Source organism: Salvelinus fontinalis, chromosome 13, assembly GCF_029448725.1.
Source record: "Salvelinus fontinalis isolate EN_2023a chromosome 13, ASM2944872v1, whole genome shotgun sequence".
NCBI classification, from domain to species: Eukaryota; Metazoa; Chordata; class Actinopteri; order Salmoniformes; family Salmonidae; genus Salvelinus; species Salvelinus fontinalis.
In genome coordinates this window covers 23,438,322-23,464,606 of record NC_074677.1, presented here as the reverse complement: position 1 = coordinate 23,464,606, position 26,285 = coordinate 23,438,322, and the positions used below count along the sequence as shown (strand labels likewise).

Sequence of the window (26,285 nt, the reverse complement as noted above, 5' to 3'; positions counted from 1 at the left end):
CACCAGTTGGCCTATTAGGTAGATTATATGTTCTGCTGGAGGCCCTCTTTGCTTTCATAGCTACAAATTAGCTCATTCGGAGAAACGTCTTCTGACATTTTTGTGGGGGGAAAAACCCTTTGCTGAACAAGCTGTGTTTTTGTTTCAGGGGCCTTAATCTTTTAGGGAATCCCATGACTTAGATTTATCCCTAATGCCTGTGGTGGTGGAAGCTCAGTGTGGGTTGCTGGAGATCGAAGAATGCAGATCAGGTGAAGGCCGGCCATTGACATAAAGTCCTGCTGCTTCTCTGATGCTGCTGCCCGGAGGGGCCCCTCTTTTCATGAGTATCTGTCATGTCCCATGGTTGTTCTCTTGACTTAACCACTCTCAATTATGAGTTTTTTTCTTTGGAGCCATTATATATATTTTTTTATAGATTGTCATCTGTGGAAAAAAAGTTTTCTTCAGTTAGCCTATCTTTTTTTGATTGGAAATAACTGAGCCTTTCTCTTCAAGCGGGTTCCTTTTATTTTATGCTCAGTTTTTGAAGGATGGATTTTTTACTGATATCCAACCATGGTGATGTTCTGTACAAAGAGTTTTTGTGCATCAATGGTACGCTGGCTTGAGCTTTAGTTGATGAAACGGTGACTCTCTTGTGTATGCAAGGCTTTTGTAATGGAAACACACAGTGAAGTCAAAACATGAACTCTGGTTTCAAATGGAACTCTTGTCTGCATCTGTGGTCAATTATTCCCGGACGTGAATCATTCCATAAAATGTATTTTTTGGGGGCAAATGTTGATAGCCTACGTGTGACTGTTTTAACCAGATACTTTAAGTTCTCAAACTGACCCACCATATTCTAAAATTACAGTTTATTTTTTAACTTGAGGATTTACAGCAGGGTTCCCCAATAGCCAGGACAAATCCCCCCCCCCCCCCCCAAGTTTTCAGAGCAAAAGAAAGTTTGATCACTTAAAAAGGTCCTTGTTTTTGAAAGAGTTCCTCTGTCCAGTGCCTGTGTTCTTTTGCCCATCTTAATCTTTTCTTTTATTGGCCAGTCGGAGATATGTATTTTTCTTTGCCTCTTCACTGTTGACGTTGACACTGGTGTTTTGTGGGTACTATTTAATGAAGCTGCCAGTTAAGGACTTGTGATGCGTCTTTCTCACACTAGACACTAATGTACTTGTCCTCTTGCTCAGTTGTGCACCGGGGCCTCCCACTCCTCTTTCTATTCTGGTTAGAGCCACTTTGCACTGTTCTGTGAAGGGAGTAGCACACAGCGTTGTACAAGACCTTCAGTTTCTTGGCAATTTCTCGCATGGGATAGTCTTAATTTCTCAGAACAAGAATTGACTGATGAATTTCAGAAGAAAGTTCTTTTGTTTCTGGCCATTTTGAGCCTGTAATCAAACCCACAAATACGGATGCTCTAGATACTCAACTAGTCTAAAGAAGGCCAGTTTTATTGCTTCTTTAATCAGAACAACAGGTTTCAGCTGTGCTAACATATTTGCAAAAGGGTTTTCTAATGATCAGTTAGCCTTTTAAAATGATAAACTTGGATTAGCTAATATGACATGCCATTGGAACACAGGAGTGATGGTTGCTGATAATGGGCCTCTGACACCTATGTAGATATTGTATTTCTGATCAATTTGCTGTTATTTTAATGGACAAAAAATGAGCTTTTCTTTCAAAAACAAGGACACTTCTAAGTGACCCCAAACTTTTGAACGGTAGTGTAATGTACATACATACATGCATGCATACATACATACATACATGCATACATACATACATACATACATACATACAATACCAGTCAAAAGTTTGGACACCTATTTATTCCAGGGGTTTTCTTTTCTTTTTACTATTTTCTACTTTGTAGTATAATAATGAAGACATCAACTACGAAATAACACATGGAATCATATAGTAACCAACAAAGTGTTAAAATCTAAATATATTTGAGATTCTTCGAAGTAGCCACCCTTTGCCTTGATGACAGCTTTGCACGCTCTTGGCATTCTCTCAACCAGCTTCATGAGGCATAAAAGACTGTAAAATCAGGACGAACTCAGCTCAAATTGATTCTAATTTAGGAAGTCTGTTCCCAAGTATTCCCATGCATAGATAGAGGGATACAGTATATGCGATCGTATCCCAATGTAATCAAGGTTTGAAATTATTCTGTTTTGGTCAAATACTATATCTCTTTGGGATTCTTGTGGTCAATTTGTTGAGTACAAATTATTTATAACTACCGACCATCCGCTCCAGGAAAAATAGGCCCACGGCTGAATGTTATTGGGGACCCCTGATGAACAGTAATTACTTTGCTATATGACATTTGGTATTCTGGTTGGCTGCTACTGTATGTTTATCCTGTGTGAATTAGGCTAGTTCTTTGGTAACAGTTTCGTAAATTGATAAGCATCAATTTGGATTGTGTAACCAGATGAGACTCTTGAAGGTGTTAATACAATTGTAAAGGCATTGAAACTGACCCATTAGGCTGCCTGTCAGTCCCCCTTGTTTTGGGCAGACCATTTTAAAATGTTCTCTCTCCTGCTCGCTATCCCTGACTCTCCAGCTCTGCCTCTATGCCTCTTCTATTTCTCATCTCTTTTTCCTGACTATCTTACCGTCTGCCTCTCTCTCCCTGACAGAGGCGGTTACGTCATCTCAGAAGCATTGCAGCCCGCAACATTGTCAACAAGAATGGCTCTCCACTACTGGACACATATTTTTCCCTTCATCTCTGCTTAGAGGACCGGATATCCAGAGGTCAGTACTACTATACAGTACTCTCTCTGCTGTCTCTGTAAGACAATGTACTAGGCTACTGCACTAATACCCCTTTCATACTGAGCCCAGTCCACAGTACAAATAGACTTAACTTGTCTTTGGGCCTGAATCCAAACTAGTTCTGTGCACATAACTAAAGTTTTTGAGCAACTCTTCCATTGACATGATTGCATGATTTAACCAAAAGCCATGTTACTATGCGGACATCTCACGTTAGACTTCGGCCCTTAGTGCCAGAGCCCCCTTTAGGTCTAAATGTTCAGCATTAAGGTGGACTGCATTACTCTCATAAGTGGGAGAAAGGTCAGAGTCCCATTACGCTGTGTGGTTAAATGCACAAGGGTTTGGCTTGTTAGGGGATGCTGATGCTACAGTAAATGTGGTCTTTCACTTTGTTTTAAAGACAAATTATTTAATTATAAGTCAATGACCCAGATCAAGGCTAAACCTCACGGCTTACTGTTGTCAGGTAATCCTAGAAACGTTTGCTGTGCAAACCCTTTAATAGGACTCCTCCCATCATTGTAGTCCTGAAAGGAGTTGCATCCTCACAAGTGCTGTTTGAGCTTTTGTGTGTTTATTCATTGGCTTTTCTCCTTCCCTTGCAGACTTTTACAAGAGTGAGGTCATCCGAGATTCATTGGTGAGTGTCGTTGTTTGAAAAAAGAACAAACACGTGTTGGCCAGAGCCTCCTGGCCTTACAAAAAATGACCGTAGCACCAGCTATGGAATGTCATAATCAATTATGTCGTATGCTTCGTCTGTTCACATCTGTGGAGGCACACTACCGGTTATAGGCCTAGTTGTATTCCGAAGACCCATGAATTGAAACAAGTCCTAGGCCTACCCAGTGCTTGTAAATTGTGAGGTGCCATAACAAAAAGGGACTGCGAGAGGGGAGTGACCTGGGGTGCTCTGAGGTACCGGAATGGACAAAAAATAGAAGTCACCTTTATAATTAAGCAGGGCATGCCTATCATCACATTTATGTAGTGGAATAGAGAATTAGAGTAGAGGCGCTTGCAGAAGTTGCATTTCTTTTGTACTTGAGTCTGGGAAGAATTTGACCTTTTTATAAACACATTTCATGCAATTCTATGTCATTTTATATAACTGAAGGCTTCAGCATAATCTTTTTTAATAACACACAAATGATTGAAATGACAGGCTACTTTGACATTGCCAAACTGAGAATCTGAGATCAATAAAAAACTATCAGTAAATTATAGTCCTAGAAAAGCTTTCCACTTTCACTGACTCACCCAATGATGCGCCGCTCACTAGCCAGCGATGGCCAGTACTCTTGTGCCAAAGCCTGTCTCTCTTGTTTTACTTTGTAAAATTGTTTTACTTTGTAAAACAATGTTCACTCAATAGGCCTATTTAGACGTTGATAAAATAGAGTAATAATTTTCACGCCCATTTCAAAGCTTCCTTGTCTAGCAAAGGTTCTTCAATCTTTGGTAAATGTAAAAATTAGCAGTTTTTTTTTATCTGGGAAATATATTTTGAATGTAAACCAGTCAGGGTTTAGGCCTGGGCATAGCACCATTACAGCAACCACTTTAGTTAACAATGTTCGTGTCAATGCTTTAGACACTAAAATGAAATCTTCTGTTTTGTTTGTGGACCTGTCAAAAGCTTTTGACACGATTGATCATGCTATTTTATTGAATGTTGTCCTCGAAAGGCCTGCGCTCTGACGCCTGTTCATGGTATCTTAGTGACAGAACTCAGGCCATCATGATTGATGGGGTTAAGTCCAACTTCTTGAAGTACATAAAGGTGTACCACGGGTCGATTTTTGGGACCTGTATTCTTCACTATTTATATAATAATCATTGTTCAATTGTTAAAAATGGTAAACTTCATCTATATGCGGATGATGCTATTGCCCCGACTGTTGATCTGGCTGTGTCAAAACTACAGTTAGATTTTATAGCTATGCAGGAATTTAGTTTTAATGCACCGTATTGCTAGAACAAAATTCAAAATACATTTCATCTTAATGTTCTGGTGCCGTTCGTGCAGTTTAGAGTGTTGATTGTGGACTTTTTTTATGGAAGAATGTAACTGTTTTTCTGGGTGATTTATGATGTTTTATTTGTTGTTCCAATGACTATTTATTTTTTATGTAGATGTACCAGATCCGGCAAAGTAGGTTCCTGAATGAAACAGTTCAAAACGGAGAGGTGCCGGGTTCTGTTCCGACGGTGTCCGGCTCTTTTAAGCGCTGGGCCTACCCCTGTCCTAGCTTATGCGCGCTCACATGTGTGGTGCATGCGAAAGTGTATACAGTGGTCACTTTCTCCTGTGCTGCTGTGTGGAAAGAGGGCATACTTCCTCCATTTCCAAATTGTGGAGGAGTAGTGCCTGACAGTCAACACATGGACTCAGGCCAGCTGCCTTGGTGTTTGCCTCTAACAGAATCAAGTCAAGTAGCCAACCTTTCACTTTCTCTCCGTCAAAAAATCAACTGCTGATGTTACTTAAAGTAACCTGACAGAAAGGGAGGTTTTGATTGACCCGCTTTGAGCAGTCATAGACAAGTGTCCATAATACTTGTTTGGTTGGACATATTGATGTTGCAAAAATCAGCCACACCAGGATTGTGGAGCTCTCTTCCTGTCTCCTCAGCTTCACAGAGGTCACAGCACAGGGGTTTACTGTTCGGTCTCTCATTGACAGCTGTGATAGGATGCGTGTGTGCAACAAGACCAAGACAACAGAAAACAGTCAATGTCACTGTTCCTAGCATGCACTGATCTCTTTCTTTGTGTTGTCCCCCAGTCATATAAACAAACAACAGGAAGGTGGGAAGCAGCCTTGTAGCAACACACTGTATGAGAGAAGGTGAAACAAATAGGCTTACATCAACATGAATGAAATATGACCACAAGCTTCCATTGTACTCTTTCTCTCTGTAAACGTGTTCATAGCAGGGCTGTCATTGTGGTCTGAAAGATGTCATTCAGTAAAATCAGATACTGCTGATGATTTTCTCAACTATAGCGCTATTAATGCAACTTCAGTTGGTAGTTTCCATATTTTTGGTTTCCTCATTAGCGGGGAAACGATTGTCCTCACCGACTGTTAGGGTGTATGACCAAATCTATGTGCAACAACAGCTGCTATTCGCTCCCATCTCTGCATGGAGTCTATTCAGTCTATGTTGAATGCAGCCAAGTATAGCAGACCATTACTAACAGGCTAAATGCAGAGTCATGAGCTGGCCCAAGCTATTTTCCAAGCCTACCTTTCCTTTACTCTCTGGTCTATAATGCACTGCAGATGAAGCTCATGATCATGTCTGGCAGAGATCAGAAATCTGTTTTTGTGTTTAAAAACATCAGCATTCCTCTTTGTGACCTTTGCTTTCTAGTGTTCTGGTCTGTTTCCCCTTTGTGGTCTCTCGTCTGTCAAAGGAGGCTGCTCCTTTCCGCCTGCTCTTCCTGTTATTATGTAGAGGAACATTGCGCACGGCACACTACCCCCCCATCTCTAGGCCTTTTTCCCCTTTATTTCTCTTGTTTTCCTCTCCACTTGTGGCTTTGTCAATCCTCCATTTTACAAACAGTTTAAGATGATCAGTTATATATCGTTCTGCAGGAAGGCAGATGGGTAGGCTCTTTGAATGGTGGGAATGGGCTTCTTTGTACAGTAGTTTATGACACAGGATAGACAGACAAACCTCAGGGAGTCCAGGGACCTTGTCTTCCCAGCAGGCAAAATGTGGCATGTGACGTCATAATGATAATGACATTGCAACCAGTTTTGCCATCTGGGTTTGAGTAGCTCAGAAATCAGTCTGAAACCTAGTTACCGATTGTTGGACAAGCCAAGCCTTTGTGACGACAAATTGCCTCGGGATATTGAAGTTGGATTTGTAAATATTTGGTCAGACTTTTATAAGTGGGACAACAGTTACATTACAGTTAAATTAACATCCTGGTTCAGCACCATTTTGTGTGGTCGAGTCACTTTCACACACCCTACTGACACACATAATTTGTCATTTGAATCTTTCAAATGTGCCTCTCAACCTGTCTCAAAATCGGGAACAAATTAAACACTTGGTTGTTTTAAGACGCAATATTAGTTGAACTTATCAAAACTTTGCAACCCAGTGGGATCATTCATTCAGCTGTCTCATCAATTCTCTTGTCCTGTTTTCTACAGAATCCAACATGGCGGAGCCTGGATTTTGGCATGCTGCCAGACCTCCTGGACACATCTGTGTCCTGCTTCGTGGTGAAGATCTGGGGCGGCCGAGAGGAACAGTTCACACTTCTCATAGAGTGGAAGGTCAACCTGGATGGGCTTAGATACACAGGGCAACAGGTCAGTGGAAACAACACACGCTCATATAATGTAGGCTGCTTTGGGACGTATGCTGACTAGCATACCATGCTTTCCTCTGATCAGAATACAGTACAGTCTGCATTCATATAGACAATAACAGCCTCTCTTGTTTTAATACAGACCAAATACCACTGCTTTGTTCCTTCACAGATCCGCTCTAGGAATCCAAATGAGATCATATTTGGATTGAATGATGGCTACTATGCAGCTGACTTTGATCATAAGGTACTGCTGACTTTGTTCCAGGAATTCTGTTCCTAACATAGACTATAGACATCTGTTGTATAATTCGTTTTTCTGTGTTTGGTTTGTTTTTGTAATGTGCATATTTCAGGACCACTCTGAGAGGAAGAAGAACAGTTTACTCCAGGTGGACCAGAGTTCAGTGAGGAACTCCTACAGTGTCTTCTCTCTGCTGAGGTGAGACGGACTGCACCCGCCAAACATTCCCACACATAAGACACTTGAAAGTTAGTATCTCCCAAGTGACAATATGTCCCGTTAGCCTCTTGGCTAGTACTTTCTTTGACTGCCCTTCTCATTACCAGGAACGCCTTCTTTTAGCTGCCAGAGAAGATTGGAAATGCTAAATATACTTGTGGGGAACATTCTCTACTACTGTGTACGTCACATACTTTCTGTCACTGTATACATTCCCCACGTTGTCCATAAGATGGCGCCAAGAAACTGCCTCAAATGCCTTTGTAATCATGGAGGCAGTTTTTTTTCTCCCAAGTCACTGAGAGCTGCCAAAAATCCAGTCAAGTGTGTTTTCTTGAACATAACAGGAAATGCATATGGAAGGCTTTAATCAAGTTAGTCAAATAAAGGCACTATGTTATCGTTGGCAATGTCTAACAATGTAACAGATGGAGAATTCCATTCGAATTATCAGGATATGTGAACACGTGCTTTGGTGATGAAATTTCACTTCCTTATGTTATAAAATACATTTTACCAAGACAAATTATTATTCATGTTCTGAATCGTACAGTGGGGTCTTTCTCTAACAAATCATTAACATTATATCACAAAATTCGGATTTGTACCGGATAATAAGCACCGAAAATGCTTGTCACGCTCAGTTGAAATGTCAGAAATACCCGTTTTTGTGAGAAATCGAAAAGTAACAGGAATTTCGCGTTAATAAGAAAAGCGTATACTAAAATATGAAAATACTACATGTCGTCTCAAAATCGATATGTATCCTACCACCTATATACCACCTGTTCAATGTCATCCTGATTCGAGAACAATGCTGATGAGTTCAACGGTGAGCCTATCAGTTAGCCACAGTTCTTGCACAGCAGCCAGCCTAGCTGACGCAATATTATTTTTCTGATTATTGACCACTCGCCCCCCCCTGGCCTCCATTTAATTATTCACCCTTATTTTGGCCATTTTACCAGGATAGAAACTCCATTAGCTTTTGAACAGATTATGATAGAGACATTAGGTTTGGACCATAGGTTTTATTAGATGATTATCTACACAATTATATATTATTTTAACCAATGGACCAAAGATGCTGTACGTTTTTGGGTGTACACCCTTACATATTAGTGATTACCGGTAATGCTCTTTATTCCACAAGAGGGCAGCAAATGATAATTTTCTAAAACCATTGACGATTCAGCAGGGAGGCATGTTTCCCAGTGCTGTTTGCTCCATGTTGACAAACCACAGCTCTGTTGTTCTATATTTGAATGTGTCGTAATGTTAACGCTACCTACAGGGTCTGCTCCATGTTGACAAACCACAGCTCTGTTGTTCTATATTTGAATGTGTCGTAATGTTAACACTACCTACAGGGTCTGCTCCATGTTGACAAACCACAGCTCTGTTGTTCTATATTTGAATGTGTCGTAATGTTAACACTACCTACAGGGTTTGCGCAGAGCTTGCCTTGGGGAACACCACAGTTAATTAGAAGTTGGCTCAAGCTACATTTTATGACCCTTTTGGACTGCAATGTACAGGGGGCACAATGTTTTGAACTGTTAATAACAATTTTGTATAGTTAGGCAACATTCATCATAAGTAGAGGACCCATCTTCCTCAAGTCTTTTCTCTTTCTGTTGAATCAGAAGATTCAATAATAAAATATAAACATTCCTAGTGTTATGCATCACTCCTCACCCCAGCTTGAGGTGAGCTGTACAGTTTTGGGGTGAAGATTCCTTCCAGGCCTAAGGGCTTCCTCTGGCCGATGACTCTTCTGTGTCTTCGCCTTACTTTGGAAGAGAAAATGTCCTCCAAGGTGCGTGAGTGATCTATTTCCTATGGGCTCTGCTCAGTGCTGTCGAGTCCTACATAACTAAAACTCCCTCCTGCTGCTCTCTCCATCTCTTTATCCCGGTGCGGTTCTGAGGAATTTAAAGCAGCTCCATTGACTCCCAGAGGCTGAGGATCCTCTGCAGGCCTGGGGCCGGGCTTATAGAGGCTGATGTGATGGGGCTCATTGACTCCAACATGGTCAGGGGTTCCCAAACATTTTTTGTCCTGCGACCCCATTTTGATATCAAAATGTTTGTGACCCCACCATGTAAGAAATATGATGTAATCCATGGTCATTGGTTCCTTTTTTAATTGGGGCTATGACAGCCTGTTCCAAATGAGCCTGACAGTACTTCAAGCCAAGGGAAGTATGGTTTGAAGTGGCTGAAATGCATCAGAAAGGTATTGGGAAGTTCAGAAGATCATCAGGCAATAATTTGTATGATCTTTTGTGTAAAAAAGAACATTGTTATTTTTCCCCCAGTCGGATTTAGTGCCTGATCTTGTCTACACTTCTAATGAGGCTTGAGAGTCTTATCTTTCTTTGGGGTCATAATATTTTGTAGCTTAAACAGCCTCCTCCTTTTTGCCTCAGTGTGAGTGCTGCTCACTGCCTGGCTATCACAGGAATTGCTGTGATTCTCCTCTCCAAGAACACTTGATTGATGATGTAAATTTGCCAGCGAGCGATTCACTGTCGACGAGACCCTGGTTTGACGACACCCCTAAGCCTCCTATTCCACGTCGTGTTTTTGTGTGGGAACACGACAAGTTTGGATGGGCAGGCAGACTGAGAAGGGAGCCAGGAGGAACAGCCAAAATACACTGCTCAAAAAAATAAAGGGAACACTTAAACAACACAATGTAACTCCAAGTCAATCACACTTCTATGAAATCAAACTGTCCACTTAGGAAGCAACACTGATTGACAATACATTTCACATGCTGTTGTGCAAATGGAATAGACAAAAGGTGGAAATTATAGGCAATTAGCAAGACACCCCCAAAAAAGGAGTGATTCTGCAGGTGGTGACCACAGACCACTTCTCAGTTCCTATGCTTCCTGGCTGATGTTTGGTCACTTTTGAATGCTGGTGGTGCTCTCACTCTAGTGGTAGCATGAGACGGAGTCTACAACCCACACAAGTGGCTCAGGTAGTGCAGTTCATCCAGGATGGCACATCTATGCGAGTTGTGGCAAAAAGGTTTGCTGTGTCTGTCAGCGTAGTGTCCAGAGCATGGAGGCGCTACCAGGAGACAGGCCAGTACATCAGGAGACGTGGAGGAGGCCAACAACCCAGCAGCAGGACCGCTACCTCCGCCTTTGTGCAAGGAGGTGCACTGCCAGAGCCCTGCAAAATGACCTCCAGCAGGCCACAAATGTGCATGTGTCAGCATATGGTCTCACAAGGGGTCTGAGGATCTCATCTCGGTACCTAATGGCAGTCAGGCTACCTCTGGTGAGCACATGGAGGGCTGTGCGGCCCCACAAAGAAATGCCACCCCACACCATGACTGACCCACCGCCAAACCGGTCATGCTGGAGGATGTTGCAGGCAGCAGAATGTTCTCCACCTCGTCTCCAGACTCTGTCATGTCTGTCACATGTGCTCATGTGCTCAGTGTGAACCTGCTTTCATCTGTGAAGAGCACAGGGCGCCAGTGGCGAATTTGCCAATCTTGGTGTTCTCTGGCAAATGCCAAATGTCCTGCACGGTGCTGGGCTGTAAGCACAACCCCCATCTGTGGACGTCGGGCCCTCATACCACCCTCATGGAGTCTGTTTCTGACTGTTTGTTTTAGCAGACACATGCACATTTGTGGCCTGCTGGAGGTCATTTTGCAGGGCTCTGGCAGTGCACCTCCTGGCACAAAGGCGGAGGTAGCAGTCCTGCTGCTGGGTTGTTGCCCTCCTACGGCCTCCTCCACGTCTCCTGATGTACTGGCCTGTCTCCTCGTAGCGCCTCCATGCTCTGGACACTACGCTGACAGACACAGCAAACCTTTTTGCCACAACTCGCATTGATGTGCCATCCTGGATGAACTGCACTACCTGAGCCACTTGTGTGGGTTGTAGACTCCGTCTCATGCTACCACTAGAGTGAGAGCACCGCCAGCATTCAAAAATGACCAAAACATCAGCCAGGAAGCATAGGAACTGAACCTAAAAAATAAAAGTGTGTACTGTATGACAGAGTGATAGACCTATTCGTGAAGTAATATGAATTAACAAGTTATAGAGCAAACAATGCAATTATCACAACACATAGGTTGTAATATGGCTTTTTTTCTGGCTTTTTTTCTGGCTTTTTTTCTGGCTTCTGGCTTCTGTGGTCACCACCTGCAGAATCACTCCTTTTTTGGGGGTGTCATACTAATTGCCTATAATTTCCACCTTTTGTCTATTCCATTTGCACAACAGCATGTGAAATTTATTGTCAATCAGTGTTGCTTCCTAATTGGACAGTTTGATTTCACAGAAGTGTGATTGACTTGGAGTTACATTGTGTTGTTTAAGTGTTCCCTTTATTTTTTTGAGCAGTGTATTCACAAGGACCTGTGGGGCATAAGGAGGGAAGAACCAGGTAGAACGGCCAAGGTGCTCCTGGAACCACTGATACAGGGCAGGGATTGTTCTGCCATTGAAATCCTTGGGCGGGTTGCCTAAGTGTTTCTTCGGGACACCTATCTCCAAACAGTGTTTAAAGTTTTTTTTAAAGTTATATTTATTTATTCAGAATGGAAAAACATTTTCAGTGTAAACTTAACTAACAAAAAACGGATAGAGTATGTAGAAAAGATAATGACATATTATTAGAAAATGTATCTTTGAGAACTAACAATCACCTAATTTAAAAGCTAGCTGACAGTCAGTGAGAATTGAAAATTCCCCAAATAATAAATTTAGCAGTATAGATTTTACTATTATGTTTGTGTAAAATAACACATTATTAGCCATGGCAAAATGCATAGAATTGCAGGTAATTATCTATAAAACTGCAACATGTTCTCTCAACTCCATGGCAGAGTATGTAGAATCGCAGGAAATGTACTTTAAAACGTCAACATTTTCTCTCACCTGCATGGCAACAAAAAAAATCTATCACTCCCATCTGTGGTACTATTTAATTAACAATCAATCTCTGAATTTTTCTCATGAGCCATTTGGCTCCTACATCTTCACTCTGCCAGCTTCCCTTCCCTCCTTCACTCTCCCCTCGCTCTTACTCTGTGGTTATATTAGGGGTAACTTCTACTTACTCTCCCTCTTGGTGTAGAGTACACGGGCCTTGGGGTATAGGGTGATCTGATTGGATCAGAAGTAGGTTTGGGTGGTGTTCAGATGACTGAGTAGCGTTGGGATGTTGACAGACTGTGGAAGCGAAACGGGGAGATGAGGGGCTATATGTATCCAGCAGTCTGTTTTGAGCGCTGTCTGTCAACAGACTATCAGGTTGCCTTCAGTTTATCATGGTTTGATGCCTATTTTTCCTTTTTTGTCCTGGTAATGTGTTTTTCAACATTAGGCACAAGTGCCCTGGGTGGAAATTTAGGCCCTACATATCTTTCATTGAACAGATGAGCCACAGAATTCAACGCTCTTAACACAGATTTATGTCAGAGGAATATTTTTCCACTCTATCAATACCACATGTTGTTCTTTCCCTGTATTCTCAGATTATTTCTCTTACTGGCCTCCCTATACAGTTCCTTCAGAAAGTATTCACACCCGTTGACTTTTTTCACATTTTGTTGTGTTGCAACCATATAATAAGATGCATGCACTAACTCTGTGTGCTTTAATATTGTTGAACATGAATTTTGAATGACTACTTCATCTCTGTACCCCATAAACACAATTATCTGTAAGGTCCCTCGTCGAGCAGTGAATTTCAAACACACATTCAACCACAAAGACCACTTATTGGTAGATGGATATGTATATATATAATATATATAATATATATATATATATATATATATATATATATATATATATATATATATATATATATATATATATATATATTTTTTAACAGACATTGAATATCCATTTTAGCAAGTTATTAATTACACTTTGGATGGTGTATAAACACACACAGTCACTAGAAAAGGTCAGGCATCCTTAACTCAGTTGCCATAAAGGAAGGAAACCGCACAGGGATTTCATTGTGTGGCCAATGGTGACTTTAAAACAGTTTAATGGCTGTGATAGGAGAAAACAGAGGATGAATCACCGTTTTAGTTACAGTACTCCATAATACTAACCTAATTGAGTGAAAAGAAGGAAGCCTGAACAGAATACAAATATTCCAAAACATGCATCTTGTTGCAACAAGGCACTAAAGTAATACTGCAAAGAAATTCACTTTTTGTCCTGAATCCAAAGTGTTATGTTTGGGGTAAATTTATTACGACACATTGCTGAATAACACACTCCATATTTTCAATCATAGTGGTGGCTGCATCATGTTATGGGTATGCTTCTAATCGTTAAGGACTGGAAAGTTTTTTCCCAGGATAATTTTTTTTTATGGAATGGAGCTATGCACAGGCAAAATCAAAGAGAAACTTGGTTCAGTCTGCTTTCCACCAGACACTGGGAGATGAATTCACCTTTCAGCAGGACAATAACACAAGGCCAAATCTACACGAGTTGTTTACCAAGAAGGCAGTGAATGTTCCTTAGTGGCTGAGTTTTTTTTTTTTTAGTTTTGACTTAAATCTACTTGAAAATCTATGGCATGACTGAACATAGTTGTCTAGCAATGATCAACAACCAATCTGACAGCTTGAATAATTTTTTTAATGAATAATGGGCAAATGTTGCACAATCCAAGGTGCGGAGACTTACCCAGAAAGACACCTTTGTAATCACTTTCACCAAAGGTGATTCTACAAAGTATTGACTTTGGGGTGCGAATACTTATGGAAATGAGAGATTTCATTTTCAATAAATTTGCAAAACAATTCTCCGAACATGTTTTCACTTTGTCATTATGGGGTAATGTGTGTTGATAGGTGAGAGGGGAAAAATAATTTAATCCATTTTGAATTCAGGCTTTAAGTCAAGGGGAATGAATATTATCTGAAGGGGCACTGTATGTGTGTTTTCAGTGTGTGAAAACAGAGGCAGTGTTCTATTGTGGAGTCTAAAGGGCGTCTGCCCTGACGCAGTGTCTAGCGGAGGCGATAAGCCTTTCCTCTAGTTAACGTCTAGCCTTAGAGCAGTCCTGTGGGTCGCCTGCCGGTGGGGTGCCCCTCTCCAACCTTCAGCTCTCAGCCTCAGGATATTGTTCTGGGCCGGATTAAAGGGACCCGTTTAAACAGATGGCCCACTCTGTCTCCAAGCCCAGAGAGCTGACCCCCAGGGTCCCAACACCATCAGTCAGACCACAGAAAACAAACTGGCTACTAAGCCCCAAATCTCTTTGCAGAATATGGACGTGGCTATGCTTTTTTTCTTTCACACCTCAGGAGTATACTTAAAGGGATATTTTGGCAACGAGACCCTTTATCTACTTCCCCAGAGTCAGATTAACTTGTGGATACCATTTTTATGTCTGCGTGCAGTTTTAAGGAAGTTGCTAACTAGCTCCAATTGCTAACTAGTGTTAGCGCAATGACTGGAAGTCTATGGGTATCTGCTAGCATGTCGTTGTGCTAATGCTAATTAGCCTTGGCTCGCAAAACTACTTTTAACTTCCTTCGTATTGGACACAGAAACATACCAATGTTATCTACCAGTTCATCTGACTCTGATAAAGGGCCTCATTTCCAAAATCCCGAAATATATCTTCTGGAACAAAGAGATATTCCAGAAGATAGAAAAATACTTTTTTTTACCTACTGTTTTTTTTTGCTCAATGTGCCATTTGTGTGGCTCATACATGCATAATAAACAATCTACAGTCCTCTCTGTGGAAAAAGCCACAGAATCCTTACATTCTAACCTGCCATCATTTAGTTCATGCAATCTACGCGCCCATTCCTGTCATGTAGTGAACGTGCGCTCTGAATCAATGTTTCAAGTGACTGCATGGCTAACCATTAGATATTATTTTCATGATAACAGTGAAAATACATAGAATACATCGATCAAATCCATGCATCAGAAGTTAGAAAACGTTAGATCTGTTAGACCTCTGTAGTAGTTTCTTTTCATTAATGCGTTTCTCTGCAAACCACAAAATGTTGTGCTCAAAAGATGGCATTGTACCCACACACATATACTAGAAGATCATTGTCAACCTGATCAGAAACACTATGGTCACAACCTGTATCTCCTAAATGGTACCACTGGTGTATTTTGTTTGAGTTTTGGAATATAGTGTGCAATAGGCTTTAAGGTTTTTCACAAGGTCCATCTATCCCATTTGCAAATCGTGAAACGACAACTTTGATGTGCTTGAGAAATGTATACTGCAAACTTTCATCCACTTTTTATAGAGGAAACTATAGGCCTACCTTTGTATCAACCATCCATCCAAATCAAATAATTCCATGCATCCACTTTTTGTCTTTATAGACTTTGACACGTAATCCAATGCTGGGAACACTGCAGCTGTTGATTGCCAGCGATCATCATTTATCACGTTGGCATATGATATAATCAACACACTTTCAAGGAGTAGGACATTTGATGGAAACATAAGTATACATTTTCTGTTGTATAAAATTACGTTATCACATTTGCTTGCTCATTTGAAATACTATTCTGATGAGACCACGCGCTATGGAATGATGTTTAATGAGGTTGCAAGGTTGAGGGATCAGGTCAGCACAGTATTGCTGGGTGAGTCCAACATGCACACCACATGAACGCCCCCAAAGTTTGTTTAATTAAAAAAAAAAATTATACGTTAAAATAAATTCACTCTTTGGTCATTCGCTCCGGAGCTCGAGAACAATTGAGCACAATTTTCGGGGACCCGTTTTGGCTCGTGAGCTCTACTTTCAAAACTACTGGGTGAAATTTAACAAAACCTTTAACAGATCTTTAAACAAATGTACGTTTCTCACATGCCAAGCCAGTAGCCTGCACTCTGTTTCTTTCTAGCCACTAGGTCCATGGACTCCTGGGTTGTATTCATTTAATGCACACCATAGCAAAACATTTTGCAACAGTAAATTAAAACAAGGGTTTCTTATTTGTCTTTTTCAGGTAAGTCCCTCCCTGGTTCGGCCTGTTTGCTTCTGTTTGGTGCCCATGTTGACTCCTGGGTCCTGACACAGAGCCTTTTCCTGCTCCGTCTCTTTCGTTCTGTCCCAACCCAGCAGTTTCCTAACATTGCTCGCTGTCAGCCCTAATCTCAAACCGTTGATCTAGGGCTGCATTCTTCCCTCGATTACTCGTGGCATGTTGTGCATTAGAGTAGCATCGCCAGATTGGCCACTCGTGTTGTGTTTTCCCCATTACGGAGAGAAAGTAGGGCGGTAACTTTAATTGTAACTGATGTAACAGACCGTGGTGGTAAAAGGCGAGTCTTTGTGTGGTTAGGATTTTAGTTGTTCTTTGTTTGGTTCATTACCTCTTGCAGCTTTAGTGACCTAAAGGGACAGTTTGAGGGGAGGAGATGGGAACCTCTCGTCAGTAATCTTCTGCAGAAGGCCTGGCCCCTCTGACCCTAGAAGACTAGAATGTCCTTTCTTAACAAGACAAAACCCCATGTGCTTTACCATAACGTCTTCTTTATACAGTCTTTTGTTTATATCTGAAGGGTTAGGAGATGCGGTACAATAAAACCTGCCTTGAGACCAATGTAGGCCTAAGCATTTTAAAGCACAATTTTGCTGATTTTATGAGTATCATCCCATCCAACTAGCATCTGTCAATTACGGATAGGATTACGAATACAAATTTGGCCAGATCAGTGCACTCCCACTCCTCACCGGTGCTGCCTGCGTGCTGGGATGTATTTTTTTATTATTATTAAAGGAGGTATTCCCGTGGTAAATAAGGGACTGTTTGAAAGCGGGCCATATTTATTACAGTAACATGTTTTTTTCTGAAATAGGTATTAGGGTGGCTCACAGGGTTTCCCACCATGGCTTTCTCTCTAAAGTTGCCATGTATTGTAAACAAAGATTTTTTTACTTACAGAATAGTGGTAGAACCCCTTCTAACCATCCGCAGAGAGAAAATGCACATGAAGGTGCACCAAAATATTTTCTGTCACCCCCCCCCACAATCTTAACTCCTCTATGTACAGAGGTGACAATATTAAATATGAGTTAGCGACAGGGTAAATATGAGTTAGCGACAGGGTAAATATGAATAGCGACGTTGTCCGCCCCGCCGGTGAGGTTCAGGTATGCTGCGAACCGAAGATGTTTATTGGGTTTTCTCACCTTAGCCTCTTTTTCTCTTCCTCTTTGCTGTTGTGCGGTTCTTGTTGGGTACCTGTGACATCATTGCGTTATCTGTAAAACATACAATCTATTTATTTTATATATATTTCAAGGGTATACATTACTCATGGTGTGAATGTATTCTATTGGTTTCATCTGTGACATAAGTCACAATTGAATTGATGATTGATTCGATAAAGTTCAGTAGAGTAGTTTTGAACTGTTACTTAGAACTATCAATTCATTCAGTAAAAACATGTCTGATCAAGTTGTCTCTCTTTCTGCCAACTGTATGTCCCAGGCCTGGCTGTGAGGTGTTTGTGTCGGTCTGTGTATCTGACCTATACAGTATCTGTAGACAGAGGAAGTAGAAGCGGAGAGGGAGAGGGGCCAAAAACATTAACAAGTGCCCCAATCTCTTGTCACCTGATATAAGAGCATTTCATAAATGAAACTCATCTAATCACACAGTAAAATAAGTGTTTTGTCAACCTCCTCCCCTACCTCCCTCGTATGTTTTCTTAGATGCCAACTGCACCAGACTGCACCTCACTTACTCGCTTTCTCTCTCCAACACAAAAGATTCACAAAAAATTTCAAGTGGTCTCTCAAAACAAAAAGTACACGGCTGGAACGATATGAGGGGGCGACGAAAAATGCATGCAAACGAACAAAAACCGAAAACCACTGCATACCATTGTGGAAGAATGGAATGGACAGGGCTTTAAGCTATCTCACCAACCGCTTTGTGAATGAGACAAGCACGCCCAACCGCCAACGCTATATAAGGCAATGAAATGTGTTTTGTTTCGATGTGCCCCTACTCTCCAGGGGGACGGGGATGCTCTCACTCTCTTCCTCGTTCTCTCTTTCTTTCTCTCTTTTTGAAACACCCGTTTTTTTCCCTCAACTTTTTTATCTCTGTAAGCCAGATGATACATCTGCCTCTGCTGTTGCTCGGCACTGATTGCGATTGCTGGCCTGTTGCGCTACGTATAAACCATGGTAAATATTTATTTTGAGATCATCAGTTGGGTAAATGAATCCATGAACAGTACGGGCCATCAGAGCCAGTGCTTTGTGGAGGCCGCTCTGGAAGGAGTTACTACATAGTGGATGTGTTTAAGGTCAGAAAGTCAATGCCATTTGTGTTTATTACAATGCTCATTGATTTTGTCTGAAATCCATCAAAGCTTCCTTCTCTCCTCCCTTCATCTGCGAGAGGCAGCATTGCAAACAAGAATTCTCTAAAGATGGCTTCCAAGCAGCTTTCTGTTTAGGGAAAATGTTCCATATGAATGTTCAAGAATAGTCTCATTGGAATCCACATGCTTTTACAGGCATTCATCCACAAACGGATTTAGGGTTTAAGATGTTATTCTTTTCAGATGCCTTTCTATCTTAAATCAAGGACTGAATGTCCTTAAGGATCTAAAGTGTGTACTTATTTGAATCGTAATCCCTAGTTGTCATTTTCACTCGTCGTCCTCATGTTGTAGGAAAGGTAAAGTTGTTATGTTTCAGTGTGCTTTCTGGAGGGGTGGGTGGGTGCCAGCCTAGTGGTTGCACTGCCCCAGTGAGGGCATAGGGGCCTGGGACTGGTCCACCCCCTCACACCTTGTGAGCCAGGGGCCCATATAGGGCGTGATGTGATGTGATGGGCAGGCCCTCCTATCCCCAGACTGGTTGAGCTGATAAGGGTGCAGACATGCGTTAAGGGCTGGGAAGATAACAGCACTCACCTAGGGGAAGTGCCTATATAAGATTCTTCCATCACAATCACCTCAGACCGATAAAGCTGTCAAAACGGCTTTGCCCTGACGTTCCCAAGGACAATCACCAACGGCTATCACTATCTTCCCAAGCAGGTTGAAATGAAAAAAGACAAAAAAATGAAAGGAAAGTGAATGGTTGTAGTAGAGTTTCCTCCTTTCTTAGTGTGACATCATTAGGAGTTATGTCTGACCCCACTTACTGAAGATACAGGAGTGATGAATGTTGGTCTGGGCTCCATCCTCCTACCACACACAGTAATATCCTGAGGTGTCTGAGGAATAGCGTTTTAATAATAATAAAAAAACATGGAAGTAGCTGGAGGCACCATAGATTTGTGGAAATATCTCTGCGAGCTGGATTAGTTTTAAACTGAGCCAATGGAGGGTCAGGCACTAAACCCACTAAAGGAGGCAGTTCCAGGAAGGCTCTGAGGGACTGCATACCTAAGTATTTTATAGACTGTCCCATAAAGTTACTCAAATCTCCCACTTCCATGACCACAGGCCCCATTCTCACTCTGCAACCAAAGCCACTTTCCCCACTGCAACCACTACAAACTCCAACCACAAGGGGTTGTTGCATAATAAGAGGAGAGCCGAAGTTGCGTTTTCACTCATCCATATGTAGTCCATAGATTAATACCCAGAGCTGCTGCTCTCACATGGAACACATTCAAGCACAAGCAGTGGGTATGAGCTGCACCTGTGTAACCCCCCTCCACTCCCAAAAGTCCAATGATGTATGTAGCCTAGGTGACTTATTGGCAGACAACTAGCTGCCTTGTTCAGTATGGATGGAGGAATGGAGTTTTTAGCCTCACTGATTTAGCCAATTACCTAATTTGAGAAAATTGACTAAAGAAAGCAACAGATATGGGAACCATGAGTAAAAAGAGGGATGTGTATCTGAAAGGGCTGTAGCTCCACGCCACCCTACTTAATGTAACCTTTACTGAGAGAGAGCCATGTTTGGACCCATGTGGTTACCGTCACGTACTGAAGAAAGGAGTCTGTAGTCACAATTTTGAAATTGTGGTAAACCGGGAAGACAAGGTCTTCTCTTCAGATTTGTGCTCCGAAGTGAGGTGTTAATGAATGAGAGGATGATTGAGGAATTCTAAAACATTTTAGATGGAAGATGTGGCTGAATATTCCCATTTAAGTTATACATACTAGAGGAAGGGGATTACCACCAACCCTCAGTTTACCTGTTCCCTAATGACAATTTAAAAGACCCCAGAAGTGGAGTATGAAAGATCACGGAGCATTTTGGCACCACTATGGGATTATTCAGTCCTGGCCCCTTAAGACTCTTTGTGGCTTCCACCAAGTCCACTGATTCAGCCAAAAGCCAGGAGAACTCTGCAATCTGAGGCTACAAGCTGTGAAAATGCACTGTATGTTTTGGCAGGGGTTTTGGCGCCTTGATTGACAGAAGACTACAAGTAGTGGTTTGGTGCAGGAATCTGCCTTAACATTATCTGGGTAAAGAAGTGCTGCCAGCACAGGCCAGGTCAGGCAGTGTGTACTAAGGTTACTCCTAGGGATAGACTAGCAGAGATTGGGGGGATTGAGATATGAGGAGTATGGAACAGCCCACTCCTGACAGAGGTGGAATGATGTGGCTGGAAAAATGGTGGGTTGGGGCATGGAGGGAATGGGGGCAGGGGGTTGAAGTGGTCCCATTGAGGGAACATGGTGAAGGAGAATTTTACTAACGAGAAATGAAAACCACATCTCCATCAGGAGACCAGACCCCAGACCAGACGGTAGAGCCATTCATACTGTAGATGAGAGGGACTGAATCGGGAACTGCCGGCCACACTGCCACATCTAACACGTATCTCCCATTGAGCGTGTCTGTAAATTAGACAAAACGAGGATGATCTCGAGTCTCTGACAATATTATTGCTAATGGCTGCCTTCCTCTTGTGTGTGTGTGAGAAGGACCCTCAGATCTCAGCCTGGTGTGATGGTTGTCTGTTCCTCTTAGACCATGTCGCTGGGGCTGCTGTGTTGTGGGGAGCAGCTTGGTCTCCCTCACTCCCCATGAGGCCTGGAGCTGTTGAAACCATACTTGGAGATTTGATCAAGTCCGTGATTGATAGCTGCAATAAAGTTCTGGCTTGTCTTTTGGTATTGTTGTTATTGTTCCCTCCCGATCTCTCCAGAGAGGACAATGAATGAATGAATGAATGAATGGCATTAGTACCCAAAGGTTTTGGGAAAGTCTTCCATGTTTGTGGTGAGTGTCTTTATTAAATGGTCTGCTGCGGTTTCTCTCAGTTGTCTGACTTTAATACTTTCAGGTCCATAGGGCAACATTTGATCCTTAAATCGTGGTTAGATATATTACAAAATAATAGTGACTAAAATACTGGTGGGTTATTTGTGGTTAATGGCTATTTAAGAACTTGATACGTCCCCCGAGTCAATAGGAATACATCTGAAGAGTCATTTTAATGAACTTTGTTCTTTCAATGTTCTCAATAACCGCTTTGTCCTTTTGTTCCTTTGGAACCTTCATTAACTTTGATACATTTGGAGACCTACACGGCACAACAATGTAGATTAAACCCCGGTAAATCAGGAAGTGAAACAATGATGGAAACAAACCGTCGCCACAGAGTAAAGAGCCCCATGTGGTCCATCATAACTCATACCTCCTCCCTCTGCCCTCCAAACAAACCTAACTAACATTAACAAATAGCACAGCAAATAAACACGCTAACAAGATGGCTGATATTACACTGTCCGGAGTGTCCGCCCTCTGTTCTTGTGTGTTTATTTATTTAGCCTACTGCAGATATAAATCTGTCAGCATCACATACAAGCATCCTCTATTATAAAGTACATGTCTATTGAGTTCCTGAGGTGAAGAGCCTAAGCTCCTATCTTGATGTTCCTCCCTGTACTTTCCAGGCTCCACACGGCCCAGAGAGCCATCAAGCAGACCCAGGTGACCGTGCAGAAGATCGGCAAGGAGATTGAGGAGAAACTGAGAACGACAACAGCCTGCACCAAGCGTGTGAGTCAGCCAGCACAATACAGATCCACCACTGATCTCTTCTCATCTGCAACTCATTCTCTTGCAAACCCATTATCTATATCGTGCCAGTATCACGTGTTTATGTACTAACTACAATAGTCGGTTGGTTAGATGAGACCTCTGGCTATGAGAACTGAAATATACTTATTTAAATTGCATTTAAGATAATTGTGCTGAACCAGATAAGCAGCAGCAGCTACTCCTGTATTCAGCCAAAACGACCACCTGGGAACATCCAGCAATAATAATCTGTTGCAGGGGGGCTTTTTAACAAGACACCCATGATTTGTCTTTATCCTTGAGTCAAATCAAAACTAATAGAAAGAAAGCATATAAAACTTTTTTGGAATTTGCAGCCACACTGCTGTGAAAATGGAGCGGTAATCGTAGGTTTTGACTGTTGTGTTTATTGTAAGTGCACACTTCACAAGCTCCTGTTATAAAAGCCCTGGGGCTCTTGACACCTCCATGTTTTGGTGCTCAAGGTATATGCTACACTATTACGTTAAAATCAGATTTGTGCAGATAGGATTTAACCCCCCTGCCACCCTTCTCCACAGCTTTCATTTAAAGCAGGGATAGGCAACTTTTGAGTTGGGTGGGGGCCACCAGAAATCTGAACTCTTCATGTGGGGCCGTAGTGGCTCATGTGTCTGCGTACCCACATCCATACACTACAGTCAACTGATTTTTGCAATCAATCTATTTGTGCAGTTATACTACTCTCTTAAGTAAATGCATTCAACCAGTAGCCAGGGTCGGCCCCAGCCTTTTGGGGGCCCTAAAAGAGATTTGGTTATTGGGCCTCCCTTTGCCTGGCTACCCAGACTCCTTGCTACCGCCAAATGTTACGTCACACCCACAGAGGCTAGTTTCCTCTCCACTACGTTTGAAAGTACATTTCCTGCAATTTTGCTATTGGGTGAAGAGAACATGTACAATTGCAACAACACTCTTCATGCAATTCTACTCATTTTGCCATGGGCACAGAGAAGAAATGTGCCTTTTTTAAGCTTATTTCCTGTAATTTCACATATTTGTCCATGACTTATGCCATGTTAATATGATATCTGAGTGAGAGTGACTAACAAAATCAATGGGGGGCACCTGGAGGTCAGGGCCCCTGGGCACATGCCCTGCGTGCCCAGTCAGTATTACTTCAAGTAACTGGCTGGACTAACTTACCAATCTAAAAATTCTTATCTGACAGGGCTCATTGAGTGACAGTCAGCGACTGCCAAAACAAGGACACCATATCTGTAGGACATGAGTGTGGCGGCAGTCCGAGGAGACTGCTCCAACAGTCTCTTCTTGTTGTTCACCTCAACACCTCAGACATCTGTCACCCTCTATCTGTCTCTCAGCCTTTTGATATCGAAATGTTGTGTTCTTTACCGCTGAATTAGTCTGACTACTTACCAGCACCCTCAGGCAGTCAGATGATGAAGGCCCACACACACACAGAGCACAATTCTCCTATTGAAACGGGCTTGTGGCTGATACTTCACCTCAATGAAACATTCCAAGGCTTTTCAGAGTTCACCTCAGCTAATAAGTCATGTTATACCTCCTTCAGATCAGCTCAGCCCCCGCTGCTCTCTCTGTGTACTGTAGCTTAGACCGCTCCTTTTAATATAATTTTATTGAGTTAGTGGTTTCAAAAGAGGGGAGCATTGTGTGTCTTACTCTGGGTCTCCCTCTCTGTGTGTGAATTCTCTCTGTTAGTATCCCTCTCTCCCTCAGTCTGCCCACGCCACCTCTTGTCTGTGTGAGATCAAAGAGTGCAGAGGTGAGGCCACCACCACGGCCCACCGTGGCCCTTTCACCCTCTCACCCACACTCTGCCATTGATCTCCAGGGTTACGGCCAGGTTATTCCTCTGTCGCTGTTGACTCAGCTGACCAACAGAGTCTTTGATGTCCGGGGGCCCTTCAAACAGGCTGTAGGACATGCATGCACGAATGAAAGCACGCGCACACACACCATGCATGCACACACACAGGTAGGTGCGCATTTGCACACGCAAACACACACACACTCACGCAAACACACACGCGCATGCACACACAGTCACGTATTCGCATGCACACAGACTACATGCAACACGCACACATTGGCCACACCCTACCCGTCAACTCTGGACCACAGGAGGGCGGTGGTTCGTGCCAAAGGTGGTGTTGGTTAACACGCGAGCTGCAGCATTTCTGCACTACATATGATCTGTTACACTCAGGGAGATGGAGGTTTTATCTGGCAAGTCTGAGTAACTGACACCCTCTCTTTTTCTACAAAAGCCTCATAAGACCTCGATAAGAGGCCTATCAGCGTTTACTCTGATCCTGGCTGCGATCGCCATCTCTGTGTGTGTTGATACCACATGCTGCTCTAGACAACTGGCAAAATAAAGGCGCTCTCTAAATAAGGTTAAAATTCTTGGGGGGTCGGAGGATGGAAGAATGCAGGACTGATTGGGACCATCATATCAAACAGCCAGACTGGGAAAGGAGAGAGCTGCTCAGGCAGCTAACTCTCTCTGGCCTTCATTAACCTCCTCCTTGGTGGTGGATTATGATACCGATCAGAGGAATTGAATGGGGTTTGAGATGAAGGATGAGCGCTATTCGCTGTATACCCGTCGCAAGACCCACTGCTTGTTGTTTATTTATAAAACCCTGTTAGGCCTCACTCCCCCCTATCTGAGATACCTACTTCAGCCCTTATCCTCCACATACAACACCCGTTCTGCCAGTCACATTCTGTGAAAGGTCCCCAAAGCACACATCCCTGGGTCGCTCGTCTTTTCAGTTCGCTGCAGCTAGTGTCTGGAACGAGATGCAACATACACTCAAACGGGACAGTTATCTCAATCTCTTCATTCAAAGACTCAATCATGGACACTATTGCTGACAGTTGTGGCTGCTTTGTGTAATGTATTGTTGTCTCTACCTTCTTGCCCTTTGTGCTGTTGTCTGTGCCCAATAATGTTTGTACCATGTTTTGTGTTGCTACCATGTTGCTGCCATGCTATGTGGTTGTGTTTGGTCTCCTTATGTTGTGTTGTACTTTTTTAAATGTATTTTTTATCCCGGCCCCCGTCCCCACAGGAGGACTTTTCGTAAATAAGAATTTGTTTTTAACTGACTTGCCTAGTTAAATAAAGCTATCCATCCATCCCTCTCTCTCTCCTCTTATCTTCCCCACCTATGTGCTCAGTGAAAGAGCAAGCGCTGTTCTTCATTGGTGGTAGTACATCCAGGGCTGGAGGTTTCCTCCCAACATGGTCTTAAATGAACCCCAGATAGTGAGATGTTAGGGGCTGATAGGGAGACACCCTGTGGTGGCTGGACATGTTGAATAATGACCTGCATACTGAGAGCTCTATCCAGGTCTACCCAGGCCATGGAGCATGTGGTGAGCTAGATGTCACCCGACACTCAGTGTTAGCTAGGGAGGGAAAGTCATCTGGTGTTGATGCCAGCACTGTGTGTGTGACCCTGAACAACCACCTCCCCACACCAAAAGCCTGCTAGGATACTTATGGTGTACTGTACAACTTCTGAGATGGTACCACATTTATCACGTCACCTCCACAATAGTTTGTGTCTCATGATCATTTCTCATATGCCCCTTCCTCCCCTCCAATCGAGACCATTTGGAAGCCATCTGGAAA

General features: G+C 42.6%; 1 protein-coding gene across 1 annotated transcript in view; it reads left to right on the top strand.

Moving 5' to 3' along the window:
• The window catches only part of uvrag (UV radiation resistance associated gene), a 154,618-nt gene that overhangs the window by 7,418 nt on the left and 120,915 nt on the right, over positions 1 to 26,285 (top strand). The window contains exons 2-7 of the mRNA XM_055942105.1: positions 2,661 to 2,778; positions 3,408 to 3,442; positions 6,980 to 7,141; positions 7,313 to 7,387; positions 7,497 to 7,582; positions 22,489 to 22,594. Coding sequence (XP_055798080.1) covers positions 2,661 to 2,778; positions 3,408 to 3,442; positions 6,980 to 7,141; positions 7,313 to 7,387; positions 7,497 to 7,582; positions 22,489 to 22,594 — 582 coding nt within the window. The remainder of the gene's footprint in view (positions 1 to 2,660; positions 2,779 to 3,407; positions 3,443 to 6,979; positions 7,142 to 7,312; positions 7,388 to 7,496; positions 7,583 to 22,488; positions 22,595 to 26,285) is intronic.